General features: G+C 39.1%; 2 protein-coding genes across 7 annotated transcripts in view; one reads left to right on the forward strand and one right to left on the reverse strand.

Annotated features, from left to right (window-relative positions):
• MAST2 (microtubule associated serine/threonine kinase 2) overlaps nucleotides 1-26,988 on the reverse strand; it is a 233,255-nt gene that overhangs the window by 34,815 nt on the left and 171,452 nt on the right. For all 6 annotated transcript variants that reach the window (XM_047082573.1, XM_047082574.1, XM_047082572.1 and 3 more), the window contains one exon: nucleotides 3,561-3,636. In XM_047082573.1, the coding sequence (XP_046938529.1) occupies nucleotides 3,561-3,636 (76 nt within the window). The remainder of the gene's footprint in view (nucleotides 1-3,560; nucleotides 3,637-26,988) is intronic.
• LOC124515781 (UPF0729 protein C18orf32 homolog) lies at nucleotides 14,370-14,612 on the forward strand. The gene has a single exon (XM_047084796.1). It carries the CDS (start codon nucleotides 14,370-14,372, stop codon nucleotides 14,610-14,612), a length of 243 nt encoding a protein of 80 aa, XP_046940752.1.

A 26,988-nucleotide genomic window follows, 5' to 3' on the forward strand; every position in this document is an offset into this window, starting at 1 on the left:
GCTGCCTAACATGATGTTCTCTCTGACCTCTTTGTTGGGTCCCAAGAGCTCTACACAAGAAAGCAAGTCAGTTCCAGGAAAACAGAGCTCACCAAAGACAGTATTAGTCTAATTCAGCGAGGAATTTCCCAAACCCTTGTCAAATAGACTTTTTCACAGATCGTTTTTCCTTCTTTAGATAGAAATGCAAACAAACTGCAGGGCAGCCATTTTCTGTAATCTGAAGAGCAAGGGCTACCACAGTCAGAAAGAAATGCCACTACAGGATGCCTCCATCTCCTCTGCCTGGTCATCTCATTCGGTGACCGAGGAAATTTGTGGGAATGAGGGTGACTTGTTCCTAGGCTCAGAAACTTGGAATTATTCAGCAATTCTTGCCCCTAAGTGTATGGGCTCTGAGCCTTGGTTCCAGCAGGGGGTTCCCTTAGGGCCTCTGTGCTAGATATGAAAGGCCAAATGTTCATACCCACAGTCAGAAAGACTCATCACAACCAGTTCTCACCAAGCACAACATCAAAAACCATATTGTCTGGCCATGCATAGCAGTTTCCCAGTCCCTCTCCCCATCAAGTCCACTATTACCTGTCTGCTCTGTGGCCATGGCTGTAGTGAAAAGACATATATTATAATGAGAATCATATGGAACCAGAGAGATTGATCTGTTTGACCCCTGGCACTGGGTCATGCTTGGCAGGGGCAAACTTTGTTTAGGAATGTGTGGAAGTTTGAAGTGAAATTGTAGGATTGATAGACCTATCCTTAGCATTTCATCAAATCTGTGTTTTGTGTGATATTGCAAACCCATGTGGTCCTACAAGGCTCAAGTCAGACCTTAGCAACCTAGCAAAAACAATTTCTTTTTTTTTTTTTTTATATATATGAAATTTATTGACAAATTGGTTTCCATACAACACCCAGTGCTCATCCCAAAAGGTGCCCTCCTCAATACCCATCACCCACCCTCCCCTCCCTCCCACCCCCCATCAACCCTCAGTTTGTTCTCAGTGCAAAAACAATTTCTGAGTACCCTGTTTGCAGGGCTGAAGTCCCCTTCTCCACCCCTACCAAAACCTAGCTGCTTTTCCTACTATGTCCTATTATGGGGATAGCCCAGAGTTCCATGTTCCATGCACATGACTCAAACTTTATGCCACCCAGCACAGAACTATTTGGATCTCAGTGGTAATACCAGGCCCAGAAATCCCCTAGCTGATCCTACTCCTAAAGCCCAGATAATGAAGCAGAGTCAAGGGCACCAATGGAACATGTTATTCCTTCTGCCTAAAATGGTCTACACCCATGTTCTCACTTTCAACATGCAGGCTCCTTCTTATCCTTCAGGTCTTACCTTGAAAGTCAGACCCCTTCAGAAAGGCCTTACATGACCACCCCGTATATATTCTTCAGCCCCACTCCCTACCTATGCTTTCATGCAGCATCATGTTCTTTCCTCTCATGTTGCTTATCACAGTTTATAAACGTTTGCTTGTTCATTATTCTTCCCCATCACTCATTCAAACAATAAGAGCTGAGTAAGTACTTATTATACACCAGGAGACACAGCTTTCAACATATTAAGGCATCTCTATTAAAGATACTTTTATTCTGGTTGAGAAGAGATAGAAAACAAGCACATAAGAAAATACCAGGTATTGAAAAGTACTTGTTTGAAAATAAACTAGATGATATGATGGAAAATGAGTGGGCTCCTTTATATTGCATGGTTAGTGAAGGCTTCCTTGATAAATTGACATTTAAGATGAGAAATGAAAGACAAGAAAGAGTTAACAAAGTGAATATCTGAGAAAACAGCATTCCTTGCAAAGGGAACAACAGGTGCACAGACTCTATTAAGTCTACTAAGTTTCAAGAAAGTAGGCACTATGGTGTGGATTTTTTTGTTTGTTTTTTATGGTTATTTTGTTACCACTATATAACTAGTTACCCAGCATAGTGCCTGGGGATACTGGATGCTCAGTAAATATTTACCGAATGAAGGAGAAATGACTCAATACCACTTAAAGAGATCGGTCACAGATCTTGCTGTCTCAGCACAGATGTAATCTGAGGCTACAGTTCACACACAAGATAGGAAGTCTGGGGTAAGAAACACTTTCCAGCTGGACTAGGAAAACAAATGCATCAATCCAGCATATTACTATACTGGAAATGCTCCTAAATAGATGCCTGGGTAACTAATTTTAAGTTACACAAGGTAGGAGAGATCTGTCCACGGGACAAACTTAGATATTTGTTTTGAATAAGGCAACTGGGTCAGGAGGAGCACCCAAGTCAGCTATCCATTTTTCCCAACCTATCCATGTCCTTTTCAGCTATAGAGAATCATGGAGAGGAAAGGGGTGGATTTCTTCTGGGTCCTCATTTGAATGGTGAGTTAATGCTGTTTCGAAGAATGTGCTCTTTTTCTATTATCTCTTTTTAAAAAGGAGTCTAGGGGCGCCTGGGTGGCGCAGTCGGTTAAGCGTCCGACTTCAGCCAGGTCACGATCTCGCGGTCCGTGAGTTCGAGCCCCGCGTCAGGCTCTGGGCTGATGGCTCAGAGCCTGGAGCCTGTTTCCGATTCTGTGTCTCCCTCTCTCGCTGCCCCTCCCCCATTCATGCTCTGTCTCTCTCTGTCCCAAAAATAAATAAACGTTGAAAAAAAAAATTTAAAAAGGAGTCTAAGTATAGAAACTGCTCTGGCCTCAAGCTGCAAATATCATTCTGTGTCCACTAAAGGTTCCAAATCTGGAGCCATAATTTTTCTGGAGGACTTAATGCCAAATGCTGATTCTAACCAAAAATACTTTTAAAAATAAAAAATAAAACCAGAGAACATGAACTCTGCCAAGAAAGAATTTTAGAAAAATTTTTGAAAAGTAAGGCTTTTTCCATTTTATATGGAGCCATGGTATGTAGTTTGGATGAACTCATCTCAATCAGCTCAGTACTTCTCAAGAGGCCCTGACAATGGGCTGGGCTGTCAGGATTGCTACCACTTCCAGGAATAAGTTTGTATCACTTCCAGAGGGTGAAATGCCAGGAGGAATATAAGCATGGCCTTTTAATGCAACAAATCTTTCTAAATTCATGAGAGGATAAGTGAAGACTCTGTAATCTCTTTATCCCCCAGGAACGATCCTTTCAGCTCCTCAGAATTAGCTGAGTAAGAGGAGTAAGAGTAAAACCTTGGGTCCCTCTGAGAGGAGAGGCCATTTTCTCATTGATCACACTAGGATAGCTCTCAGTCAAGAGTATAATGTTTTGGAACATATCCTCAGGAAACCAGAGACTTGTGTTCAGGATTGTAAAAATAAATCCACACTTCTTATATCTACTTGTCCATTCAAACTAAATGCAAATACGAGGGCTTTTTAGAAAGCAAAACGTGAACAAGATGATTATGACGTGGGTGAGGAAAGCAGGGAAGGAATTTTGATGGCTGACTGCCCAGGTAACACACTTGAAGGGCAGTACCTCAAAGGAAGAAGTCAACATTTAACTGACATTCATGCAAATGCCACACATGTTTGTCACAGAGGAGGTTTTCTATCAACTTACCTACGGGCAGGAACAAAGGAAAAGTGAGCAGGTGCATTTGGAGAGAAATTCCGGGGACTATCCAAAGGACTGTTACCTGTGGGTGGGAAAAGGAAAAGAAAGCCTATATGAGGTCTGTTTCTGAGGACTGTGACAACCTTTAGGGAAGAAATCTCCCCCTAGTATCGGCAATTAGCACTCATATAGTTATGTTTTCAGGCTTACCATTAGTTTAATGATTCTCTCTTTGTAAAAGTCTGGTAGTCCAGAGGTTTCTTCCTTGTTCCCAAGTTGCCTGTAACCATCTATGTCTCTCAGGCATCCATTCTAGTTCCAGCGGCAACTTGTCAATTTCCTGCCCTCCTAGGAACACCTCAGGCTCCAATCTGCTTAGTCAAGTTACCCCAACTTTCCAAAAGCTTAAATAACTCATTTGGTGCAGATGGCATGGCCAAATGCTCAAACATTTCTCAAAGGGCAACAGGACTTCTGGTCTAAAAGTCTCTTGCACATATATCTCCGCACACTGCATCCAAGGCTAACCCAGAAAAACGCATGCTTAAGAGAAACTTAAGTTCTTTGGTGAGGACTTAGGATAGCAACATTCCTTAAAAAAGACCATACACAAGGGCCAAGTCTGTAAAGCATGCCCAACTTCCTCACAGTATAGGAATTAACTCCATTTTCCCTTATTAGTTTTCACATGTCCCCTGTAACTTGCTAACCTACAGACAGAAGGTTTGAACAAAACTATAGTTACCTTTGCACTAGTTACAACAGTTCTTGGACCGAAGACTGCCATACTTCTCTGGTCTAACTCCCACCTGGGGGGTTGTATTCAGAAGCTCCTAGATGGCAGAAGCTGTCAATGTGTCTCTATACAAAGGGCCATGTCAAACCAAGTACCATACTCCATTATGTGCTGACTACTCTGCCAATCTCTGTCTGCCTCCCACTTCTGTACTCACTTCCCCACACAGCATCTCTGCGACGATTATGTAAAGCCACTCTCAGGACACCTGGCTGGCTTAGTAAGTGGAGCAATGTGACTCTTGATCTCAGGGTTGTGAATTAGGGCCCCACATTGGGTGTAGAGATTACTTCAAATATTTAGATGGCACAAAAACAGACACTCAGATCAATGGAACAGAATAGAGCACCCAGAAATGGACCCACAAATGTATGGCCAACTAATCTTTGACAAAGCAGGGAAGAATATCCAATGGAATAAAGACAGTCTCTTCAGCACGTGGTGCTGGGAAAACTGGACAGCAACATGCAGAAAAATGAATCTGGACCACTTTCTTACACCATACACAAAAATAAACTCAAAATGGATGAAAGACCTAATTTTAAGACAGGAAGCCATCAGAATCCTCAAGGAGAAAGGCAAAAACCTCTTTGATCTTGGCCGCAGCAACTTCTTACTCAACACATCTCCAGAGGCAAGGGAAACAAAAGTAAAAATGAACTACTGGGGCCTCCTCAAAATAAAAAGCTTCTGCACAATGAAGGAAACACTCAGCAAAACTAAAAGGCAACCAACAGAATGGGAGAAGATATTTGCAAACAACATATCAAATAAAGGGTTAGTATCCAAAATCTATAAAGAACTTATCAAACTCAACACCCAAAAACAAATAATCCAGTGAAGAAATGGGCAAAAGACATGAATAGACACTTCTCCAAAGAAGACATGTGATGGCCAACCGACACATGAAAAAATGCTCAACATCGCTCATCGTCAGTGAAATACAAATCAAAACCACAATGAGATACCACCTCACACCTGTCAGAATGGCTAACATTAACAACTCAGGCAACAACAGATGTTGGTGAGGATGTGGATAGAGAGAATCTCTTTTGCACTGCTGGTGGGAATGCAAATTGGTGCAGCCACTCTGGAAATCAGTATGAAGTTTCCTCAAAAAATTAAAAATAGAACTGCCCTACAACCTGAAAGGGCGGGCCCATGCCGGCCGACTCCATCTTGTTCTGTGTCCTTCACCTTGACCACACCTCCTCCCCTTGAGTAACCCCCCCCACCTGCCTAACAGGACTCGGACCCTTCCCCAGCCAATCGGCTGAGGCCACAGCCATTACCTCGCCAACTGCCCCTAGGCCCCAATAAAACCTTTGTCCTTTTGAAACTCGCTCTCTCTCCCCCGGTATCTCACCGCTGCCTCGGTGCAGGTAGGGGATTGAGCTCGAGCTAGCTCGAATAAAGGCTCTTTTGCTTTTACATCAGACTCGGCTCCCTAGTGGTCTTTGGGGATCACGAATTCTGGGCATAACAAACCCAGCAATTGCACTACTAGGTATTTATCCAAGGGATACAGGTATGCTGTTTCAAAGGGGGACATGCACCCCCATGTTTATAGCAGCACTGTCAACAATAGCCAAAGTATGGAAAGAGCCCAAATGTCCATCAATGGATGAATGGATAAAGACTCCATTCTTAGTTTATTTAAAGACTCTATTAAGGAAAACATCAATCTCCGATATCTTACTGATAAATTCTACCAAACAGTTAAGGAAATCTTTCTCAATTGACTGAGCCACCCAGGCACCCCCATTCTTTTTTTCTTTTTTTTTTTTAAGTTTATTTATTTTGAAAGAGAGAGAGAGTGTGTTAGGATGTCCTTAGAACCACAGTAGAGGTTCCAAGTAGAGGACGGCCATCTTGCCAGGGCAACCCAACTAAAAGCCCCTAGTAGCGTGCCAGAACGAATTGGAGGTCAACCAATCACCGAGCGACAGCACGACCGGACGAGAAAAAGGCCCACCCGGACTTAAACCTGGAACCGCAGCAGCTTAAAAACCCCACCCCACCACACCTGGGCGCGACTTCCCTGTCTCCTCTCTCTCTCTCCCTGAGTCACGGAACCTCGCCTGAGACCTTAGTTCCCAAATAAAGCCTTTGCTAAAATTTTTTAGCCTCTGACTCCTATCTTTACCCTGCCTTACGCCTGACCCTAACAGAGAGCATACGCACACAAGTGGGGGAGAGGTAGAGAGAAAGGGAGACAGAGAATCCCAAGTAGGCTCTGAGCCACCAGCACAGAGCCCGACACAGGGCTCGAACCCAGTGTGAGATCATGGCCTGAGCTGAGATCAAGAGTCAGATGCTTAACTGACTGAGCCACCCAGGCACCCCTATATGCATACATTCCTGATGAAACTTCAGAAAATCAAATCCAACAATTATGAGAAGGGTAATACATTATGACCAAGTATATTTATTCCAGGAATACAAGTTAGTTAAAATAAGGAAAAATCAATCAATATAACCCACCATTATAATAGGCTGACAAAAACTATATGATCATCCCAATAGACACAGAAAAAGCACTTGATAAAAATCCAACAACCATTTTTTAACATTTATGTATATATGTATATATGCATAACCAGTGAGATCAGAAAGGAAATAAAATATTTATTCATAGACAACGTGATTGTCTAGAAAATCTGACAGAATCTATAATAAAATTACTTATATGAATTTAGCAAGGCTACAGGATACAAGGACAATATACAAAAATCTATTATATTTCTATTTGCTAGCTATAGCTAGCTATTTTTATAGCTATACTTTATGTAATCACGAAGTGAAAATAAAAACACTAGCATTTATTGCATAAAAACATGAATACTTAGGGATAAATGTGTCAAAAGGTGTATAAGAGCTATATAAAACACCGTTAAGAGAAAGGCATTAAGAGGTACAAACTTCCGGTTATAAATAAGTTATGGAGATGAAAAGTATAGCACAGGGAATATCATCAATACTATAATAACGCTGTTTGGTGACAGATGGTGGCTTCAGTTATGGTGAGCGTTAATGTACAGAATTGTTGAGTCACTATGTTTTAAACCTGAAACTAATAAAACATTAATGCAACTATACTTCAATAATAAATTTTAAAAATAAATTTAAAATATTTTTAAAATGGTAAGAGAAATTAATAATGGCCTACATAAATGGAGAAATATACCATGTGTAAAAACATTCAATATTGTTAAGAAGTCAGTTCTCTTCCCTAATTGATCTACAGGTTCAGAACAACCCAATCAAAACCCCAGCTGCCTTTTTTTTTTAATAGACTATTTTTTAGAGCCATTTTAGGTTCATAGTAAAATTGAGCAAAAGGCACAGGATTTTCCTAATGCCCCCTGCCCTCACTCATGCACCACCTTTTTCTATCAACTACCTTTTGGGTAAGCTGATTTTAAAATTCATAATGGAGGGGCACCTGGGTTGCTCATTTGGTTGAGAGGCCGACTCTTGATTTTGGTCCAATCATGATCCCAGCTCCAATCATGATCCCAGGGTCGTGGGATCAAGCCCTGCATCAGGCTCTGTGCTGAGCATGGAACCTGCTTAAGATTCCTCTCTCTTTCTCTCTCTCTGCCCCTCCCCCAATGTGTGCACATGCTCCCTCTCTCAAAAATAAATTAAAATAAATTAAAAATAAAATTCATATGAAGGGGCGCCTGGGTGGCTCAGTCAGTTGAGTGGCAGGTCAGCTCAGGTCAGGATCTCGCAGTTTGTGAGTTCGAGCCCCGCGTCGGGCTCTGTGCTGCCAGCTCAGAGCCTGGAACCTGCTTCCGATTCTGTGTCTCCCTCTCTCTCTGCCCCTCCCCTGCTCATGCTCTGTAACTCTCTTTCAATAATAAATATACATTAAAAAACAATTTTTTTAATAAAATTCATATGGAAATGCAAAGGACAAGTGGACAAAAAAACACACTGTATGATTCCATTTAGATAAAATTCTACAAAAGTCAAATTAATCTATAAGTGTTGAAAGCACACCAGTGGGTGCCTGGAGATGGGAAGAATTATAAAAGGACAGGAGGAAACTTTTGGACAATAATGGATATTTTCACTATTTTGATTGTGGTGATGGTTTCATAGGAATATATATATATATCAAAATTTATCAAAAGGTATTCAAATAGGAAAGGAAGAAGCCAAAATTGCACTCTTTGCAGATGACAGGATATTCTATGTGGAAAACCCAAAAGACTCCACCAAAAAACTGCTAGAACTGATACATGAATTCAGCAGTCTCAGGATACAAAATCAATGTACAGAAATCTGTGACCTTCCTATACACCAAAAATAAAGCAGCAGAAAGAGAAATCAAAGAATTGATCCCATTTACAATTGCACCAAAACCCATAAAATACCTAGGAACAAACTTAAAGAGGTGAAAGATCTATATGCTGAAAACTATAGAAAGTCTATGAAAGAAATTGAAGAAGACACAAAGAAATGGCAAAACATTCCATGTTCATGGATTGGAAGAAGAAATACTGTTAAAATGTTGATACTATCCAAAGAAATCTATATATCCAATGCAATCCCTATAAAAATAACACCAGCATTCTTCACAGAGCTAGAACAAACAATCCTAAAATTTGTATGGAATGAGAAAAGACCCTGAATAGCCAAAGTAATGTTAAAAAAGAAAACCAAAGCTGGAAGCATCATAATTCCAGACTTCAAGCTGTATTAAAAAGCTGTAATCAGGGGCGCCTGGGTGGCTCAGTCAGTTGAGTGTCTGACTTCGGCTCAGGTCATGATCTCGTGGTCTGTGAGTTCGAGCCCTGCATCAGGCTCTGTGCTGACAGCTCAGAGCCTGGAGCCTGTTTCAGATTCTGTGTTTCCCTCTCTCTCTGCACCTCCCCCGCTCATGTTCTGTCTCTGTCAAAAATAAATAAACATTAAAAAAAAAAAAGCTGTAATCATTGGGGCACATGGGTGGCTCAGTCAGTTAAGCGTCCAACTTCAGCTCAAGTCATGATCTCGCGGTTCAGGAGTTCAAGCCCCATGTCGCGCTCTGTGCTGACAGCTAGCTCAGAGCCTGGAGCCTGCTTTGGATGCTGTGTCTCCCTCTCTCTCTGCCCCTTCCCCACTCACACTCTCTCTCAAAAAAAAAAATTTTTTTTTAATTAAAAAAAAAAAAAGCTGTAATCATCAAGACAGTATGGCACCCAGCACAAAAACATACACCCAGATCAATGGAACAGAATAGAGAACCCAGAAATGGACCCACAAACATATGGCCAACTAATCTGTGACAAAACAGGAAAGAATATCCAATGGAAAAAAGGACAGTCTCTTCAACAAATGGTATTGGGAAAACTGGACAGCAACATGTAGAAGGATGAACCTTGACCACTTTCTTATACCATACACAAAAATAAACTCAAAACAGATGAAAGACCTAAACATAAGACAGGAAACCATCAAAATTCTAGAGGAGAAAACAGGCAACAACCTCTTTGACCTTGGCCACAGCAACTTCTTACTAGACATGTTTCCAGAAGCAAGGGAAACAAAAGTAAAAATTAACTACTGGGACCTCATCGAGAGAAAAACCTTTTGTGCAGTGAAGGAAACAATGAGCAAAACTAAAAGGCAACCTACAGAATGGGAAAAGATACTTGCAAATGACATAACAGATAAAGGGTTAGTATTCAAAATATATAAATAACATATCAAACTCAACACCCAAAAAACAAACCAGTGAAGAAATGGGCAGAAGACATGAATAGACACTTTTCCAAAGAAGACTTCCAGATCGCTAACAGACACATGAAAAGACACTCAACATCACTCATAATGAGGGAAATACAAATTAAAACCACAATGAGATACCACCTTGCACCTGTCAGAATGGCTAAAATTAACAACTCAGGAAACAACAGATGCAGGCGAGGATGCAGAGAAAGGGGAAAAATGCAAACTGGTGCAGCTACTCTGGAAAACAGTATTAAAAAAATTAAATTAAAAAATTTAAAATAGAACTCCCTACGACCCAGTAATTGCATTACTAGGTATTTATCCAAAGGGTACAAAAATGCTGATTCAAAGGGACACATGCACCTGAATGTTTACAGCAACACTATTGACAAGAGCCAAGTTATGGAAAGAGCCCAAATGATGTCCATCCATCAACTGATGAATGGATAAAGAAGATGTGTACACACACACACACACACACACACACACACACACACACACACAGGAATATTACTCAGCAATCAAAAAGAATGAAATCTTGTCATTTGCAACAACGTAGATGGAACTAGAGTGTATTATCCTATGCAAAATAAGTCAGAGAAAGATAAGTATCATATAGTTTCACTCACTTGTGGAATTTAAGAAACAAAACAGATGAACATAGGGGAAGAGAAGGAAAAATAAAATAAAAAGAGAGAGGAAAACAAGCCATGAGAGACTCCTAAATACAGAGAACTGAGAGATGCTGAAGGGGTGGTGGGTAGGGGAATGGGCTAAATGGGTGATGAGCATTAAGGAGACCACTACTGACATGAGCACTGGATGTTATATGTAAGTGATGAATCACTAAATTCTATTCTTGAATTCATTATTACACTATATGTTAACCAATTTGGATTTAAATAAAATTTTAAACATTTAAAAATTTATCAAATTATATACTTTAAAACAAAAACTTTGTAAGTTAAATTTTATTCATGGTACACAATTTTTTGCTCCTTTTATTCTGAGTCTAGTACAATTGAAGATGGTTCATATTTTTAGAAATTTTAAGTCTTTTTGCAATTTAGTTTTAAATTTATTTTGTGAGTTGGTTTTATTATAGATGAAAAATAAATGTCACAAAGATACATAGCTCCCAATGGAAGAAGTCCATTACTGGCTCTATTTATTAGATCGTGATACTTGTTTTTCAATTCCACCCAAAGGATGGCAAATTTCTATCTTCTTGTGGTAACAAGAGTTTCTCTTGAAGATGAATAGAAACGTTTATGTTATTATATTTTTAACAAATAGGTTCAAAATCTATTAAACCTTTCATTTGGAAGAGGAGAAACACGTTATTTCCAATGTTTTTATGAGGTAGATTTACCTGTTTTAATAGGTGGCATCAGTTTGTCAACAAAATAACATACAGATGGGAACACATCCAAAAAATTCATTTTTCAAAATACTCTTTCCATGGCACAAATTTCTTTCAAAACGCAGCTACTTTTTCACTCACTGTTACATGTCACCTTCACCTTGAAGGGATAGACTAAGAATATCTGCCACTGTTGCCTACCCTCCATCCCCAATTCCTAGGCAGCATACTACTCAAAACCACTTGTTAGCACAGGAAAGTTCACCAAATGTGGAGCACTTGACATTTTGTAAAAGAAAACTGCTACAACATTTAGTTTGACCATTCTTTTAATTTGCCACAAGACAACCAGTAAATTTCCTTCTTACACAAACCATTTCAAAGGTTCCCTCCATATTGTATTACAAAATTTTGTGAAAATGCATCTGTAAGAGAACAGGTGGTTGCCAGGGTCGGGGATGGAGATGGGTGAAATAGGTGAAGGGACTAAGAGTACACTTATTCTGATGAGCATTGAGTAATGGATAGAATTGTTGAGTCATATTGTATAGGTGAAACTAATATAATACTGTATGTCAACTATACTGGAATTAAAAACAGAGACTTAAGTAATAGCAAAAACTGGGGGGGGGGGAATGCGCCTGTAAGCTGCAATATGTTACAATATGATCAAGGGAAATGATGACTGAGGGTATAGAGGGGCTCAACTCTGTTCATGGCATATTATGTACACTTTGTGACACAGGGTTTAATGTGGGTAGTACCATTGTCAATCCATATTAGTACTGGTAAAACCTGATTTAATTCTCAATTTTCATTGTAAAAAATAAGTAGAAGTTTTATTATTTTCCCCTCATGCCCAAATGGATTGTCTTTAGAGAACCACTTTGGAGAATGTTGCTATTCAAAAATTCTAGGTAGTAGAATGACAAGTACTAAGTGATACATTAGGAAGAAAATGTCCAAATTCAAAATTTAGAATGAACTGAGTAGAAAGAAAAAAGGAGTTAGGGGTTTCTTCAAATAACTCAAATGAAAGGTGATTAGGGCCTCCATATGACCATAACAAAGTCAGAATATATTCACCCAGAATTAGTTTATTAAAGGCTTTCTCTCTCTCTCTCTTTTTTTTTTAAGACAGCGAGAGAGCACTAGAGGATGAGGGGCAGAGAGAGAGGGGGAGAGAGAGAATCCCAAGCAGACTCTGTGCTGTCAGTGCAGAGCCCGACATGTTGTGAGCCCAATATCTCACACACCATGAGCCAAAATCAAGAGTCAGATGCTCAACCGATTGAGCCACCCAGGCATCCTGGCTTTTTCTAAGTCTTAAACTGAATATGTCCTCTGTTTCTCCTCTGTTGGCCTATTTCTAAATCCTTGATGGCATCTGTCATAACTAAAGGCACTGTATAGTTCATCTTTTTCCCGTGTCAATAAGGTAAATACTTGTTAATTTATCAGTTTTTAAGGTTTATGCATTTGTTCATTACAACTTTTTAGAGCTGGTTCACAAATCAACACTTTAATATCAGATATGGCCAACAAAGTAAGGAAATGGTTTGCAAGTTGTGGGGTAGTTGCCAGGACACAGCCAAAACCTCTTGCCTGTGTCTGTGATGGTAATGTCTCGCAAGAAAATTCTGTAGTTCAAAAGGAAATAATAATGGATTCCCAGTATCTGAAAGCTGACAAAATAATAAACATTGTAATAAGCATTCCTTCCAACTGGCCAGGCTCCAATAGACTTTTCAAAGATACTATTCTGACACTAACTGGGTGTACTGAAATTTAACCACACAGAGTTAGTGCAGATCTGACAGGGCAAGGTCCTCAAGCCTGCCTCACTTCCTACACCAACTATAAATCTTCAGGGAAGGAAGGTGGCAAAGCCACCTGTACTGTGGACATATTGACTATAAATTCAGAGGTTTCTACAGCTCCCCCCTCCACATTCAATAATTCACTAAAACAAGTCATAGAACTCAGAAAGCGTTATATTTACTATTACAGTTTTATTATAAAGGATGCACATGAGCAAGGTCAGGGAAGGAATGCAGAGCTCCTGTGCCCTCTCCTTATGTAATCAGGGTGTGTTGCCCTCCTGGCACATAAATTGTTCACCAACCAGAATGTTCTACTCTGAGCTTGCTATCTATAGTTTTTATTGTGGTCTCACTAAACAGATATAACTGATTAAATCATTGGCTGCACAACTGAACTAAATCTCCGGCTCCAATTCCCTCCCCAGGATGGCCCAAAGTTCTAAATTTCTAAACATGCAATTGGTCTTCCTTCCCGGTGACCAAGCCTCCATCTTGAAGCTACCTAAAGGGCCACCTTGAACTGCCCCATTAGCTAACAAAGACACTCTTATCATTCAGGATGTTCCAAGGTTTCTAGAAGCTCTGTACCAGGAACCTGAGATAAAGACCAGAGAAATTGTTTATTATACCACCAGATGCCATGGCCTAAAAAGTTTGTGCTACTTTTCCTAGGTTTTCTCTACTTCTGCAACATTCATTTTACCTTAAAAAGTCAAAATTACTAATATGATGGTTGTAACAGAATAAAATCAATATTTGAATTGGTCTTGGTTTGAGAGAAAATTAAGATGTTAGAATGGAGATGGTTGTGGGGATGGGTTACAAACATGATGGGGTGTAAGGAGTGCACTTGTGATGAACACCAGGTGTTGTACAGAAGTGCTGAATCACTGTACTGTACATCTGAAACTACCATGACACTGTATGTTAACTAACTGGAATTTAAATAAAAACTTTAAAAAATGGAACTATCCTACAATGTGGTAACTGCACTGCTAGGTATTTATACAAAGAATACAAAAATATGAATTCAAAGGGCTACATGCACCCGATGCCTGATTTTCCACATGGACCTGGTGGTCGCGGTGTGGGAAGTCCAGCCTGGGAGGATGGTGTGCATCCCTTGCTGCGTCATGGTTCTGCTCTGGATCTACAAAGAATTCCTGGTGCCATACATATGCCCTCTGCTTTCCCCCTTTGTTAGTCACATGTGGCCTAGAAAAGCTCTTCTAAAATCCCATGATAAAAACAAAGGCAAAGCAGACTGCAAGGGTGCAGACATAAGTGGACTGCCAACAAAAGGACCAAAGGAAATCTCTGATAAAAATAAAGACTTAAAGGGATTGTTCTAAAGGATCTCACTGTTTTAAAAATGGACGTGATAATATGAAGCACCTTGCTTGTAATTGTCTCTGACCTTTTTCTGAGACTAGGATTTGGGATAGGTAGCTTAGATACTTACCCGATACTAATCAGGAAATACATGATATTTATATTTAAAATGTGTTTAGTGGGGCGCCTGGGTGGCTCAGTAGGTTAAGCGTCCGACTTCAGCTCAGGTCATGATCTTGCAGTCCGTAAGTTCAAGCCCCACGTCAGGCTCTGTGCTGACAGCTCAGAGCCTGGAGCCTGCTTCTGATTCTGTGTCTCCTTCTCTCTCTCTGCCCCTCCCCCACTCGTGCTCTATCTCTCTGTCTCTCTCTCTCAAAAATAAAAATAAACATAAAAAAAAATAAAATGTGTTCAGTTATATTTAATGATCTCATTCCTGTGTTCCTTTTTCATTAAGGTAGCTTTCATTTCTATTATTGCAGTTATGAATAAATAGAAGGTTTGTGCCAGTAGGCACTGCTACTAAATCAGTACTCAGAAATCCTTGGGCCTCTAGCTTTTGTTCAAGCTCTTTGAATTTGAGCAGAGTACAATGTTACCGTGAAATAGTGCAATGAGACTATGCAGTGAAAGGAAAAGGGGTTTGGGGAGATGCTAAGGACCTGAAACATAAAGATACATTACTGCTCAATACAACAGAGAAGGTTACTCAGGAGAGTAGTAATTACTGCTTCTGGCTGTGAGGAAAATAGAAAAGACAGGAAAATAGGGGAAACACCTTTGAAAAATGTAATACTTTTAAATATCTAATGTACATTATAAAATTCTAATCCTGTTGCATTCTTTCTATTCTTACAAAGTATAACAAATATTCTGTTCAGTGGGGGAAAAAAAGAAAAGAAACAGCCTTAGTGTCCATCAACTGATGAATGAATAAAGATGTCAGATACACACACAAACACACACGCTGGAATATTACTTGGCCATAAAAAAGAATGAACTTTTGCCATCTGCAACAACATGGATGAGCTAGAAGAGTATTATGCTAAGTGAAATAAGTGATAGACAAACACCATATGATTTCACTCATGTGGAATTTAAGAAACAAAACAAAGAGCAAGGGGTAAAAAAAAGAGACAGCGAGATGCAAACCAAGAAACAGGCTCTTAACTATAGAGAATGGATAGTTACCAGAAGGGAGGTGGGTGGGGGGATGGGTTAAATAGGGGATTAAGGGGTGCAATTGTTGCAATGAGTACTGAATGATGTATGGAACTATTGAATCACTATACTGCATATCTGAAACTAGTATTACACTGTATGTTAACTAACTGGAACTTTTTGTTTTTTGTTTTTTTAAAAAAGAGAGAGCATGAGCAGTAGAGAGAAAGACTGTTAAGCAGGCTCCAAGCCCAGTGCAGAGCCCGATGCAGGGCTTCATCTCAAGACCCGCAGATCTTGAGTCAAAATCAAGAGTCGGGTACTTAACTGACTGAGCCTCCCAGGTATCCCAGTAACTGGAATTTAAATAAAAACTTTACAAAATAAGAAAATTAAGATGTTAGAATGTTAACATTTTGAAGAAAATATTTAATTCTTTCATTAAAATTTTTTGTTTGTTTTTGACAGAGAGAGTGCGCGCGGGCGCGGGCGCACTCAACTGGGGGAGGGGCAGAGAGAGACACACACAGAATCTGAAGCAGGCTCCAGGCTCTGAGCTGTCAGCACAGAGCCTCACACAGGGCTCAAACCCATGAACTACAAGATCATGACCCGAACCAAAGTCGGCTGCTTAACCAACTGAGCCACCCAGGTTACCCTAATTTAATTCTTAACAATCACATTATTGAGAAGAACTCTTTCATAAAAAGAGCCAGAAATGGATCAACAGGACAAAAAAAAAAAAAAAAAAAAACTCGTCAGGACAGAAAGCCCAGCGGCCTACAAAGTAGGCTTTTTCAACTTTACCAAGCAGTTTAGCAGTCGGGAGGAGGTAGTTCAAAGGCAAGTAGTCATCCATCCCAGAGAAACAAAGTTATAATGAAACATGTAAACAGAACTGGGAACAGTCAGTTGACCTTCAACCAGTTCCTTCACTTACACAGTTTAACTAGTTATAAAGGAATGTAAGCATATAGCAAGCTCCTATGTAAATACCACCCAGGTTAACAATACCATCTTCCAAAATCCCTTTACATAATCTTTCCAAAGTCCCTCCCCTTTCTCAATACAGGTAAACATCATTGCCCTTACTTTTATGGCAATCATTTCTTTATAGATTTATCAACTAAGTATGCATCTCTAAATACTTGAGTTTTTTTCATACAGCTTAAAAAACTGAGAAATAATTAATACATTATAAAATCCAACCTTTTAAAGTGTACAGTTTAGTGGTTTTTAGTATATTCACAAAGTTGTACAACTATCACCACTATCTACTTCCAGCACATTTTTATCACTCAAAAAGGAAACTGTCCCTGTTAACAATCACTCATTCTCCTCTCCCATCAAGCCCCTGGCAAACCACTAATTTACTTTCTGTTTCTATGGAATTGCCTATCCTGGACATTTCATAGAAATGGAATTATATAGGGGCGCCTGGGTGGCTCAGTCGGTTAAGCGTCCGACTTCGGCTCAGGTCATGATCTCACGGTCTGTGAGTTCGAGCCCCGCGTCGGGCTCTGTGCTGACAGCTCAGAGCCTGGAGCCTGTTTCAGATTCTGTGTCTCCCTCTCTCTCTGCCCCTCCCTTGTTCATGCTCTGTCTCTCTCTGTCTCAAAAATAAATAAACATTAAAAAAAATTTTTAAAAAAGAAATGGAATTATACAAGTAAGTGACATCTCATGTTCTACTTTGTCTATCTTTAAAACTTTATATGAGGGGCGCCTGGGTGGCTCAGTCGGTTAAGTGTCCGACTTCGGCTCAGGTCACGATCTCACGGTCCGTGAGTTCGAGCCCCACGTCGGGCTCTGTGCTGACTGCTCAGAGCTCGGAGCCTGTTTCAGATTCTGTCTCCCTCTCTCTCTGACCCTCCCCCGTTCATGCTCTGTCTCTCTCTGTCTCAAAAATAAATAAACGTTAAAAAAAATTTAATAAAAAAAAAACTTTATTATGAAAAAAATGCCAAACTGTTTTTATAAAATGGTTCTACCAATTTATATTTCCACCAGTAGTGTTGTAGGATTACCATTGTTTCATATACTTATCTACACTTGGTTTTGTCACTTTAAGCCATTTTTGGTGGCCACATAATGGAGTCTCATTGCAATTTTATTTTGCATTTCCATGATTACTAAAGAGATTAAAATATCTTTTCATGTATTTATTGGCCATTTGTATTGCTTTTGTTAACTAATTCCTGTTCAAGTCTCTTAGCTGTTTTTCAGTCATACTACTTTTTATTTTATTGATTTGCCGGAATTCTCTTAAAGGTTCTGAAGGCAAGCCCTTTGTCAGTTTTAAGCATCATAACATCTTCTTCCACTTTGTGGCTTGCTTTTTCACAGTATCATCATCTTCTTTTTTTTAAGTTTATTTATTTTGAGAGAGAAAGAGAGAGCAAAGGAGGGGCAGAGAGAGAGAGAGAGAGAGAGAGAAAGAGAGAGAGAGAGAGAATATCCCAAGCAGACCCCACACACAGTACAGAGCCCTATATGGGACTCCAACTCACGAACTGTGAGACCATGACATGAGCTGAAACCAAGAGTCAGATACTGACTCTGACTGAGCCACCCAAGTGCCCCCACAATATTTTCTGATGACTACAAAGTCTTAATTTTAAGGTAGTCAAATGTATTATCCTTCTCCTTTATGTTCTTAAAAAATATTCCCTTTATGCTCTTTTAAGATATTCTCCCGCACACTTTCTAAAAGTTTAGTGTTTTGACTTTCACCATTTAAACCTACAATTTAATGTATATCAAATCATGTTGTATACTTTAAATAGCTTACAATTGTATTTATCAGTTATACCTTAATGAAACTGAGGGGAAAAAAAATCTAAAATTCACCTGAATTGATTTCTGTGAAGAAAGAGTTAAATCTGGGGCACCTGGATAGCTCAGTCAGCATCTGACTTCAGCTCAGATCATGATCTCACCAATCATAGGTTTGAGCCCCACATAGGGCTCTCTATTATCAGCAGAGACCCTGCTCTGGATCCTGTTTCCCTCGTGCTCGCACTCTGTCTCTCTCTCTCTCTCTCAAAAATAAACAATAAAAAAAAGAGGGTTAAATTTTTCAGTGTCTCCATATGGTATACAATCGGCCCAGTGTTACTTTCACCATAAATCAAGTGTCCATATATGTATACATTTGTTTCTGGGATCTTCTTTTTCCTTCTCTTTCATCTACTCTTCAGTACTCCTTATTTAAGTTAAGGGTATCATTAATCACTCAACCAGGAAATCTAGAGATAACTAACTCTAATTCCTACTTATTTAATCTCATAAAATTTTCTCATATTCATATATTTTCTCCATTTCTAACACTCCCTTCCATCTTGACAATGGCAATGGTCTCCTCACTGGTTCTGCAACTGCCAGAGTATCCTTACTTTTGTACTCCCAAACACCCTGGACATATATTTAGTAAAGCCCTTAACATATTTAATTAGGTGAAAACTTGACTGCCCCCATGAAGATACACAGCTTCCCCTGCAGCTCTCTCAAATAAGAACTGTTGGCTGTCACACATCCCTTTATATCACTGGACATAGAGGTGGGGTAGGTATTTTGCTGGCTCCTTATGTTCTCTTCCAGGTACTCTCCATCTTTTTTTTTTTTAATTTTTTTTTTTCAACGTTTATTTCTTTTTGGGACAGAGAGAGACAGAGCATGAACGGGGGAGGGGCAGAGAGAGAGGGAGACACAGAATCGGAAACAGGCTCCAGGCTCTGAGCCATCAGCCCAGAGCCCGACGCGGGGCTCGAACTCCCGGACCGCGAGATCGTGACCTGGCTGAAGTCGGACGCTTAACCGACTGTGCCACCCAGGCGCCCCAAGGTACTCTCCATCTTAATACCACCGAATCATCCCCATCAGTGTCTAGAAGGCATCCCAAACTTAAATTCCCAAGGATTGGAGATCCTGGAATCAAATGCTGATTTTTGGGGGGATGAGGTTTCTAGATGACACAAGGTAGAAAGATTAGAGGTAGTGCTTAGAGAGCAGTAGGAAGAATAAAACTAAAATTAGTTTAAAACAGTCCAAGTAACTGAGGTACTATGGAGAAGAAGCTCACTAGAAAACAAGAGTTCAAACAACCAAAAGTCCTAAGAACTGAAAAATCAGCGAATGTATTCAAACCATCAAGAATAACAGGAGTTAGAACTGAAGAGTAATAGTGAGTCAAGAGCTAAGATAACTACAGGTGCATTGATGGGTAGTGATACAATTTAATGGTATAAGATTAAAAGTTTGGGGGCATTAAGAAAAAGAGAGAGAGAATAATGAAAAGATAAGGACATCTTCTCTTCCTTTCAGGCCCAATGCTATAAGGCCATGGGAGAGGTAAAAGCTAACACTTGAGAGGGTTGTAGGACAATCTTATTCTAACCTTTCCCTTTCCCACAGGATTCCACTAGAACAAGATTGAGCAGGGGCACCTGGGTGGCTCAGTCAGTTAAGCATCTGACTTTGGCTCAGGTCGTGATCTCCTGGCTCCTGGGTTCGAGCCCCATGTCAGGCTCTGTGCTGATAGCTCAGAGCTGGGAGCCTGTTTTGGACTCTCAGTGTGCCCCCCCACAAAATAAATAAACATTAAAAAAATTTTTTTAAAGAACAAGATTGAGCATATAGGAGATTTTGCTGATAATAAATTCCAGAAGGTACATTGGAAGGGTTTCAAGAGTCAGAGGGTTGAGAAAAAGGGGCAAAACAGGGAATATTCTGGAATTTATAGGAATTAAGAATGTAGCATACAGGAAAGGAGGGTGCCAGGGGATTCCTGTAGTGACAGATATAAACAGGAATAAGGGATGATGAAATTAGCCCTAGTGGATTCAAGGAAGATGGAGTGATGAGCCTGCAAGTGTTAGGGAGTAAAGAGGAATGAATCCTGGGACTTGCTCCAAAGTCTCAAGGAAGTCATACTCTAAATCCCAGGACACTCATTGAAAATTAGATGATATTTAACAAACATCATATAAACATACATGCCCACTGACCTGTTAATCTTATTCCAAAAATTTACACAGTATATTCCATGACTCACCAGTTTCATGTCTACATACACAGGCAGAGAATCCGTAAGGACACAGTTGAATTCTACAGCACCACCAATCAACTGGACATAACTGACATGTATAGACTACTTAATCCAATGACAGCAGAACACACATCCTTCTCAGGATCACATGGAGCATTCACAAAGATAGACCACATTCTGGACCATAAAGCACATCTTAACAAATTTAAAAGAACAGAAATCATACAATGTCTACTTTTAGATCACAATGGAAGCAAACTAGTAATCAATAACAGAAGATAAGTGGAAAATGGCAAAATACTTGGAGATTAAAAACACACTTCAAAATAACACATGAGTCAGAGAAGAAATCTCAAGATAAACATTTTCAACTAAATGAAAATGAAAATACAGCTTACCAAAATTTGTGAGATGCAATGAAACACAGCTTTGAGAGAAATTCATAGCCTTAAATGCATATATTAGAAAAGAAGATCTAAAATTAATCATCTAAGCCTACACCTTAAGAAACTAGATTAAGTTTAAAGTAAGCTGATGAAATAATAAATACTTGAGAAGAGGTCAATGAAATTGAAAACAGGAAGTCAACAGAGAAAAATCAACAAAACTAAAAGCTGGTTCTTTGAGAAGACCAACAAAATGGATAAACCTCTAGCTAGGCTAAGAAAAAGAGAGAGAAGACAGAAATCACTAATATTAGAAATTAGGGGCACCTGGATGGTTTAGTCGGTTAAGGGGCCAACTTCAGCTCAGGTCACAATCTTGTGGTCTGTGAGTTTGAACCCCACATCAGGCTCTGTGCTGGCCCCTGGAGCTTGCTTCTGATTCTGTGTCTACCTCTCTCTCTGCCCCTTCCCTGCTTGCTCTCTGTCTCTGTCTCTCTCTCTCTCTCAAAAGTAATAAACATTTAAAAAAAATTTTTTTTAAAGAAAAATTAAACAAGAGACATCATTACAGAGTCCATGGACATTAAAAGGATAATAGAGCAATGCTGTGAACAGCCCTGTGTCCATAAATATGATAACCTAGATTAAATAGACCAATTCCTTAAAAATCAAAATCTACCAAAGCTCTGGCAACAAACAGGCAATCCGAATAGGCTTCTATTAAAGAAAGTAATCAATAATTAATAACCTTCCAAAACAGAAAATACCAGGCCCAGATGTACTCAATCAAACACTTAGTAAGAAATTATAACAGCACTCCACAATCTCCTCCAGAAGACAGAAGCAGAGGGGACTTAACTTATTCTATGAGCCACAATTATCCTAATACCAAAACCAGGCAAAGACATTACAAGACAAAAACTAAAGACCAATCTCTCTCATGAAAGATGTAAAATCCCCCCCCAAAATATTAGCAAATGAAAGCCAACAATGCATAAAAGAAATTATACACCATAACAAGGGGGGATCTATCCCAGGTATGCAAGGCTGGTTCAACATTTGAAAATTAATCAGTGTAATCCATCAAACCAACAAGCTAAAGAAGCAAAATCAAATGAGCATATTGGGGCCCCTGGGTGGCTTAGTTGAGCATCTGACTTCAGCTCAGGTCATGATCTCACAATTCATGAGTTTGAGCCCTGCATCAGGCTCACTGTTCTCAGTGCAGAGCCTACTTTGATCTTCTGTACCCCTCTCTCTCTGCCCCTCCCCAGCTTGTGCTCTCTCAAAAATAAATAAAACATTTAAATTTTAAAAATGATCATATTAACAGATGCAAAAAAAGTATTTGATAAAATCCAAAACCCATTCATGATTTTAAAAACTCAGCAAATTAGGAATAGAAGGAAAAGTTCATCAATTTGATAAAGAACACTTACAAAAAACCTACAGTTATCATCATACTTAATGGTGAGAAACTTGAAACTCTCCCACCATGTGGTACCTTCTCACCACTGCTTTTCAACATTGCAGTGGAAGTCCTAGCTAATGCAGTAAGATAAGGAAATAAAAAGCATACAGATTGAGAAGGGAGAAATAAAACTGTCTTTGTTCACAGAAGACATGATAGCCTATAGAGAAAATCTGAAAAAAAATCAGAAAACATCCTAGAACTAATAAGCTATTGCAGCAAAAATTCAGGACACAAGGTTAATGTACAAAAGTCAACACTTTACTATATACTCTCAATGAACATGTGGAAATATAAATTAAAAGCCTATTGCCATTCACATTACCACTCCCCAAAAATGAAATACTTAGTTATAAATCCAACAAAATATGTGTAAGATCTAAATGAGGAAAACTACAAAGTTCTGATGTTTGATATCAAAGAAGAACTGCATAAATGGAGAGGGATTCCATATTCATAGATAGGGGGACTCAATATTGTCAAGATGTCAGCTCTTCCCAACTTGATCTATGGATTCAACACAATTCCAATCAAAATCCCAGCAAATTATTTTGTGGACGTTGAGAAACTGATTCTAAAGTTTATATAGAGAAGCAAAAGACCCAAAAATAGCCAACTCAATATTGAAGAAAAAGAACAAAGTTGGAGAACTAATGCTATCCAACTTCAAGACTTACTATAAAGCTGTGGTAATCAAGACTGTGTGGTACTGGATAAAGGAAAGACAGATTAATGGAACAATATAGACACAGAACAGACAGGCAGAAACAAAACCACATAAATACAGTAAACTGATCTTTGACAAAAGAGCAAAAGCAACAAAACAAAACAAATTTAAAAAAAAAACACAATCTTTTCAACAAATAGTGCTGGAACAAGTGGACATGCACAAGCAAAAAAAAAAAAAAAAAAAAAAGATATAGACCTTCATAAAAACTCAAATGTATCACAGACCTAAACCTTGATGACCCTGGCTATGGCAATGACATTTTAGGCACAACACCGAAGGCATGATCCATGAAAGAAACAATTAAGTTGGGTTTTCATTAAAATTAAAATTAAAAACTTCTGCTATGCAAAAAAGAATAAGGCAACAAGCCAAAGACTAGGAGAACATGTTTGCAAAAGGCCTCTGATAAAAGACTGTGATCCAAAATAATACAAAGAACACTTAAATCAATGATAAGAAAACAACCTGATTAAAAAACAAGCAAAAAATGTGAACAGACACGTCACCAAAGAAGATGACAAGTAAGCATATGAAAAGATGTTCAGGGCACCTGGGTGGCTGAGTTGGTTAAATGTCTGACTCTTGATATCGGCTCAGGTCATGATCTCACCAATCAAGAGACTGAGCCCCGCGTCAGGCTCTGCACTAACAATGTGGAGTGTGCTTGGGATTCTGTCTCTTCCTGTCTCTCTGCCCCTCCCCTGCTTGTGCAGGCGCTCACTAGTTCTCTCTCTCTCAAAATAAACATAAAAAGATGTTCAACATCATATGCCATTAGGGATATGCAAATTGAACGAGATACCACTACAAACCTATTAGAATAGCCTAAGTCCAAAACACTGATAACATCAAATGTTGGTGAAGATGTGGAGCAACAGGAACTCTAACTCACTGCTGGTGGGAACGCAAGATAGTACAGACACTTTGGAAGATAGTTTGGCAGTTTCTTACAAAATTAAACATACCCTTAACCACATGTTCCAGCAATCAAGCTCCTTGGTATTTATCCAAATGAACTGAAAACTTATGTCCACAAAAACTCTGCACACAGATGTTTATAACAACTTTATTCATAATTGCCAAATTTGGAAGCCACCAAGATATCCTTCGGTAGGTGAACGGGTTAATAAACTGTGGTACATTGGACAATGGAATATTATTACTCAGTGCTAAAAAGAAATGAGCTATCAAGGCATGGTAAGACATGAAGGACTCTTAAAATGCATATTACTAAGTAAAATGAGCCAATCTGAAAAGGTCTCATACTATATTATTCCAACTATATGACATTCTGGAAGAGGCAAAACTATGGCAACAGTGAAAAGATTAGTGGATGCCAGGGGTTGGAGGTAGGGAGGGATGAAAAGGCAGAGCACAGGGAGTTTTTACATCAGTGAAACTATTCTCTGTGATAATACAATGACAGATACATGTCATGTACAACACCAAGAGTGAACTCTAATGTAAATTATGGAGTTTGAGGGATAATGATGTGCCAGTGTAGGTTAACCGATTTTAACAAATATACCACTCTGGTGCAGGATATTGATAGTGGGGGAAGCTATATGCTATGGGACAGGGTATATGGGAACTCTCTGTGTTTTCTGCTCAATTTTGCTGTAAGCCCAGAAACTGCTCTAAAAAACAAAGTTTATTAATTAAAAAACAACAACAACGAACTAGGAAGGTTCTATTTCCAGAATTACTAAGTACCTACTAAACTGACCTTGTAGTAGTTATAATCTACTTACACATAGTATTTAATAATAAATTGAACTGTATGGAATAAATAGACCTACTTTCAAGTCAACAGGCCTCACATTACTCAACAGATTCCAGACTTAAAATTAAAGTTGAAGGGTCTTAGGACATCCTGTGGACCCAAATATCACGATGTATTAAGACTGGAGGATATAATCTAATGTGAAGTTTGATTTGCATGGAACAATCAGTGCTGCTTTTCTCAACATCTAGGTAAGTAGAGAGTCTACAGCCATGAATTGGGCTTTTAAGTCAATTCTTCCCTGGGTCTGAGGCCCACCTGGATTTTCTACAGTGATCTGGGGAGAGATGATGATGATGACAGGTCACATTTATGGAGTACAAACTATGTTACATTTATTAACTCAAAGCTAGAGTCTACAGCCCTAGGCAGGCTGAAAAGAGCAGATGATGTTCTCAATCAAAGCCACTTGAATAGGGAAGATTTAGTCCTGAACTCTAACTGCCAGGAATCTAAATAAAGAGACAATCATCTCAGAGAGGAGCAGACACTAGTAACATGCGCAGAATTCACATTATAGTTATGAAATAATGTATAAGGTCTATACAAGCTAAATTTATTTCTATAGATGAAAAGGCCAGGTCAGAGATATATGCTGTTTTTACAAAGTTCCAGTGTAGAGTGCACATAACCCAGTCAATTTGAGGGGGAACATACCTAAACACAATGAGAGCTTTACTTTACAGGCTCAGTATGCCTCCAATTCCCTGGTCCCCCCTGTGCTCTTGTGGTGTCTTCTAATATGAGAGTTAGTGTTTGAGAGTTTTATTGATTTCTGGAGAAGGGCCATGAGCACACTGAACAGCTGGATTTGAGCCCAGTAAAGTGAGACCTTTGTCCCAAGGACAAAAATCAATTTCAGAACCACAAGACTCTCATTGTACTTAGACAACTACTCCACATGCACTCTCATTTTCCTTCCTCCAAAGACACAGTAAACTGTGAGAAAAGAGACAAACCCAAGTGAAACAGGTCTGTCTTATCTGGCTTGATGACGAGCTGTTTCACTGCTGTGGTTTTTGTTTGTTTTTTTAATGTTTATTTCTATTTTTTTTCTATTGTAATCTGTACTTTTATGCTATTTTTTTTTAATTCTCTTTCAATTCCTAAACATACGTCCTTACTTGAAATATTGCCCTATGCTCTGTGGACAATTTACAAACACTTAAAATATTTTCCAGGAAAATTTCATTTCATTTCAATTTGTGAATCCTTTAAGCCTTTTTTTTTTTTTTTTTTAAATATCCAAGTTAGTTAGCATACAGTGCAATAATGATTTCAGGAGTAGATTCCAGTGATTCATTTCCTATGTATAACACCCAGTGTTCATCCCAACAAGTGTCTTCCTTAATGCCCCTTGTCCATTTAGCCCATCTCCCCACCCCTAACCCCTCCAGCAACCCTCAGTTTGTTCTCTGTAAGAGTCTCTTATGTTTTGTCCCCCTCCTTGTTTTTGTATTATTTTTGCTTCCCTTATGTTCATCTGTTTTGTATCTTAAATTCCTCGTATGAATGAAGTCATATGGTATTTGTTTTTCTCTGACTAGTTTCACTTAGCATAATACCTTCTAGTTCCATCCACAGAGTTACAAATGACAAGATTTCATTCTTTTTGATTGCCGAGTAATACTCCATTGTATATATATTCACCACATCTTCATCCATTCAGCTGTCAATGGACATTTGGGTTCTTTCCATACTTTGTCTATTGTCGATAGTGCTGCTATAAACATTGGGGTGCATGTCCCCCTTTGAAACAGCACACCTGTATCTCTTGGATAAATACCTAGCAGTACAATTGCTGGGTCATAAGGTAGT

This window comes from Lynx rufus, unplaced genomic scaffold, assembly GCF_022079265.1.
Source record: "Lynx rufus isolate CCGP_SWC_20201006 ecotype Redwood Valley unplaced genomic scaffold, mLynRuf1.p SCAF_2, whole genome shotgun sequence".
Taxonomy (NCBI): Eukaryota; Metazoa; Chordata; class Mammalia; order Carnivora; family Felidae; genus Lynx; species Lynx rufus.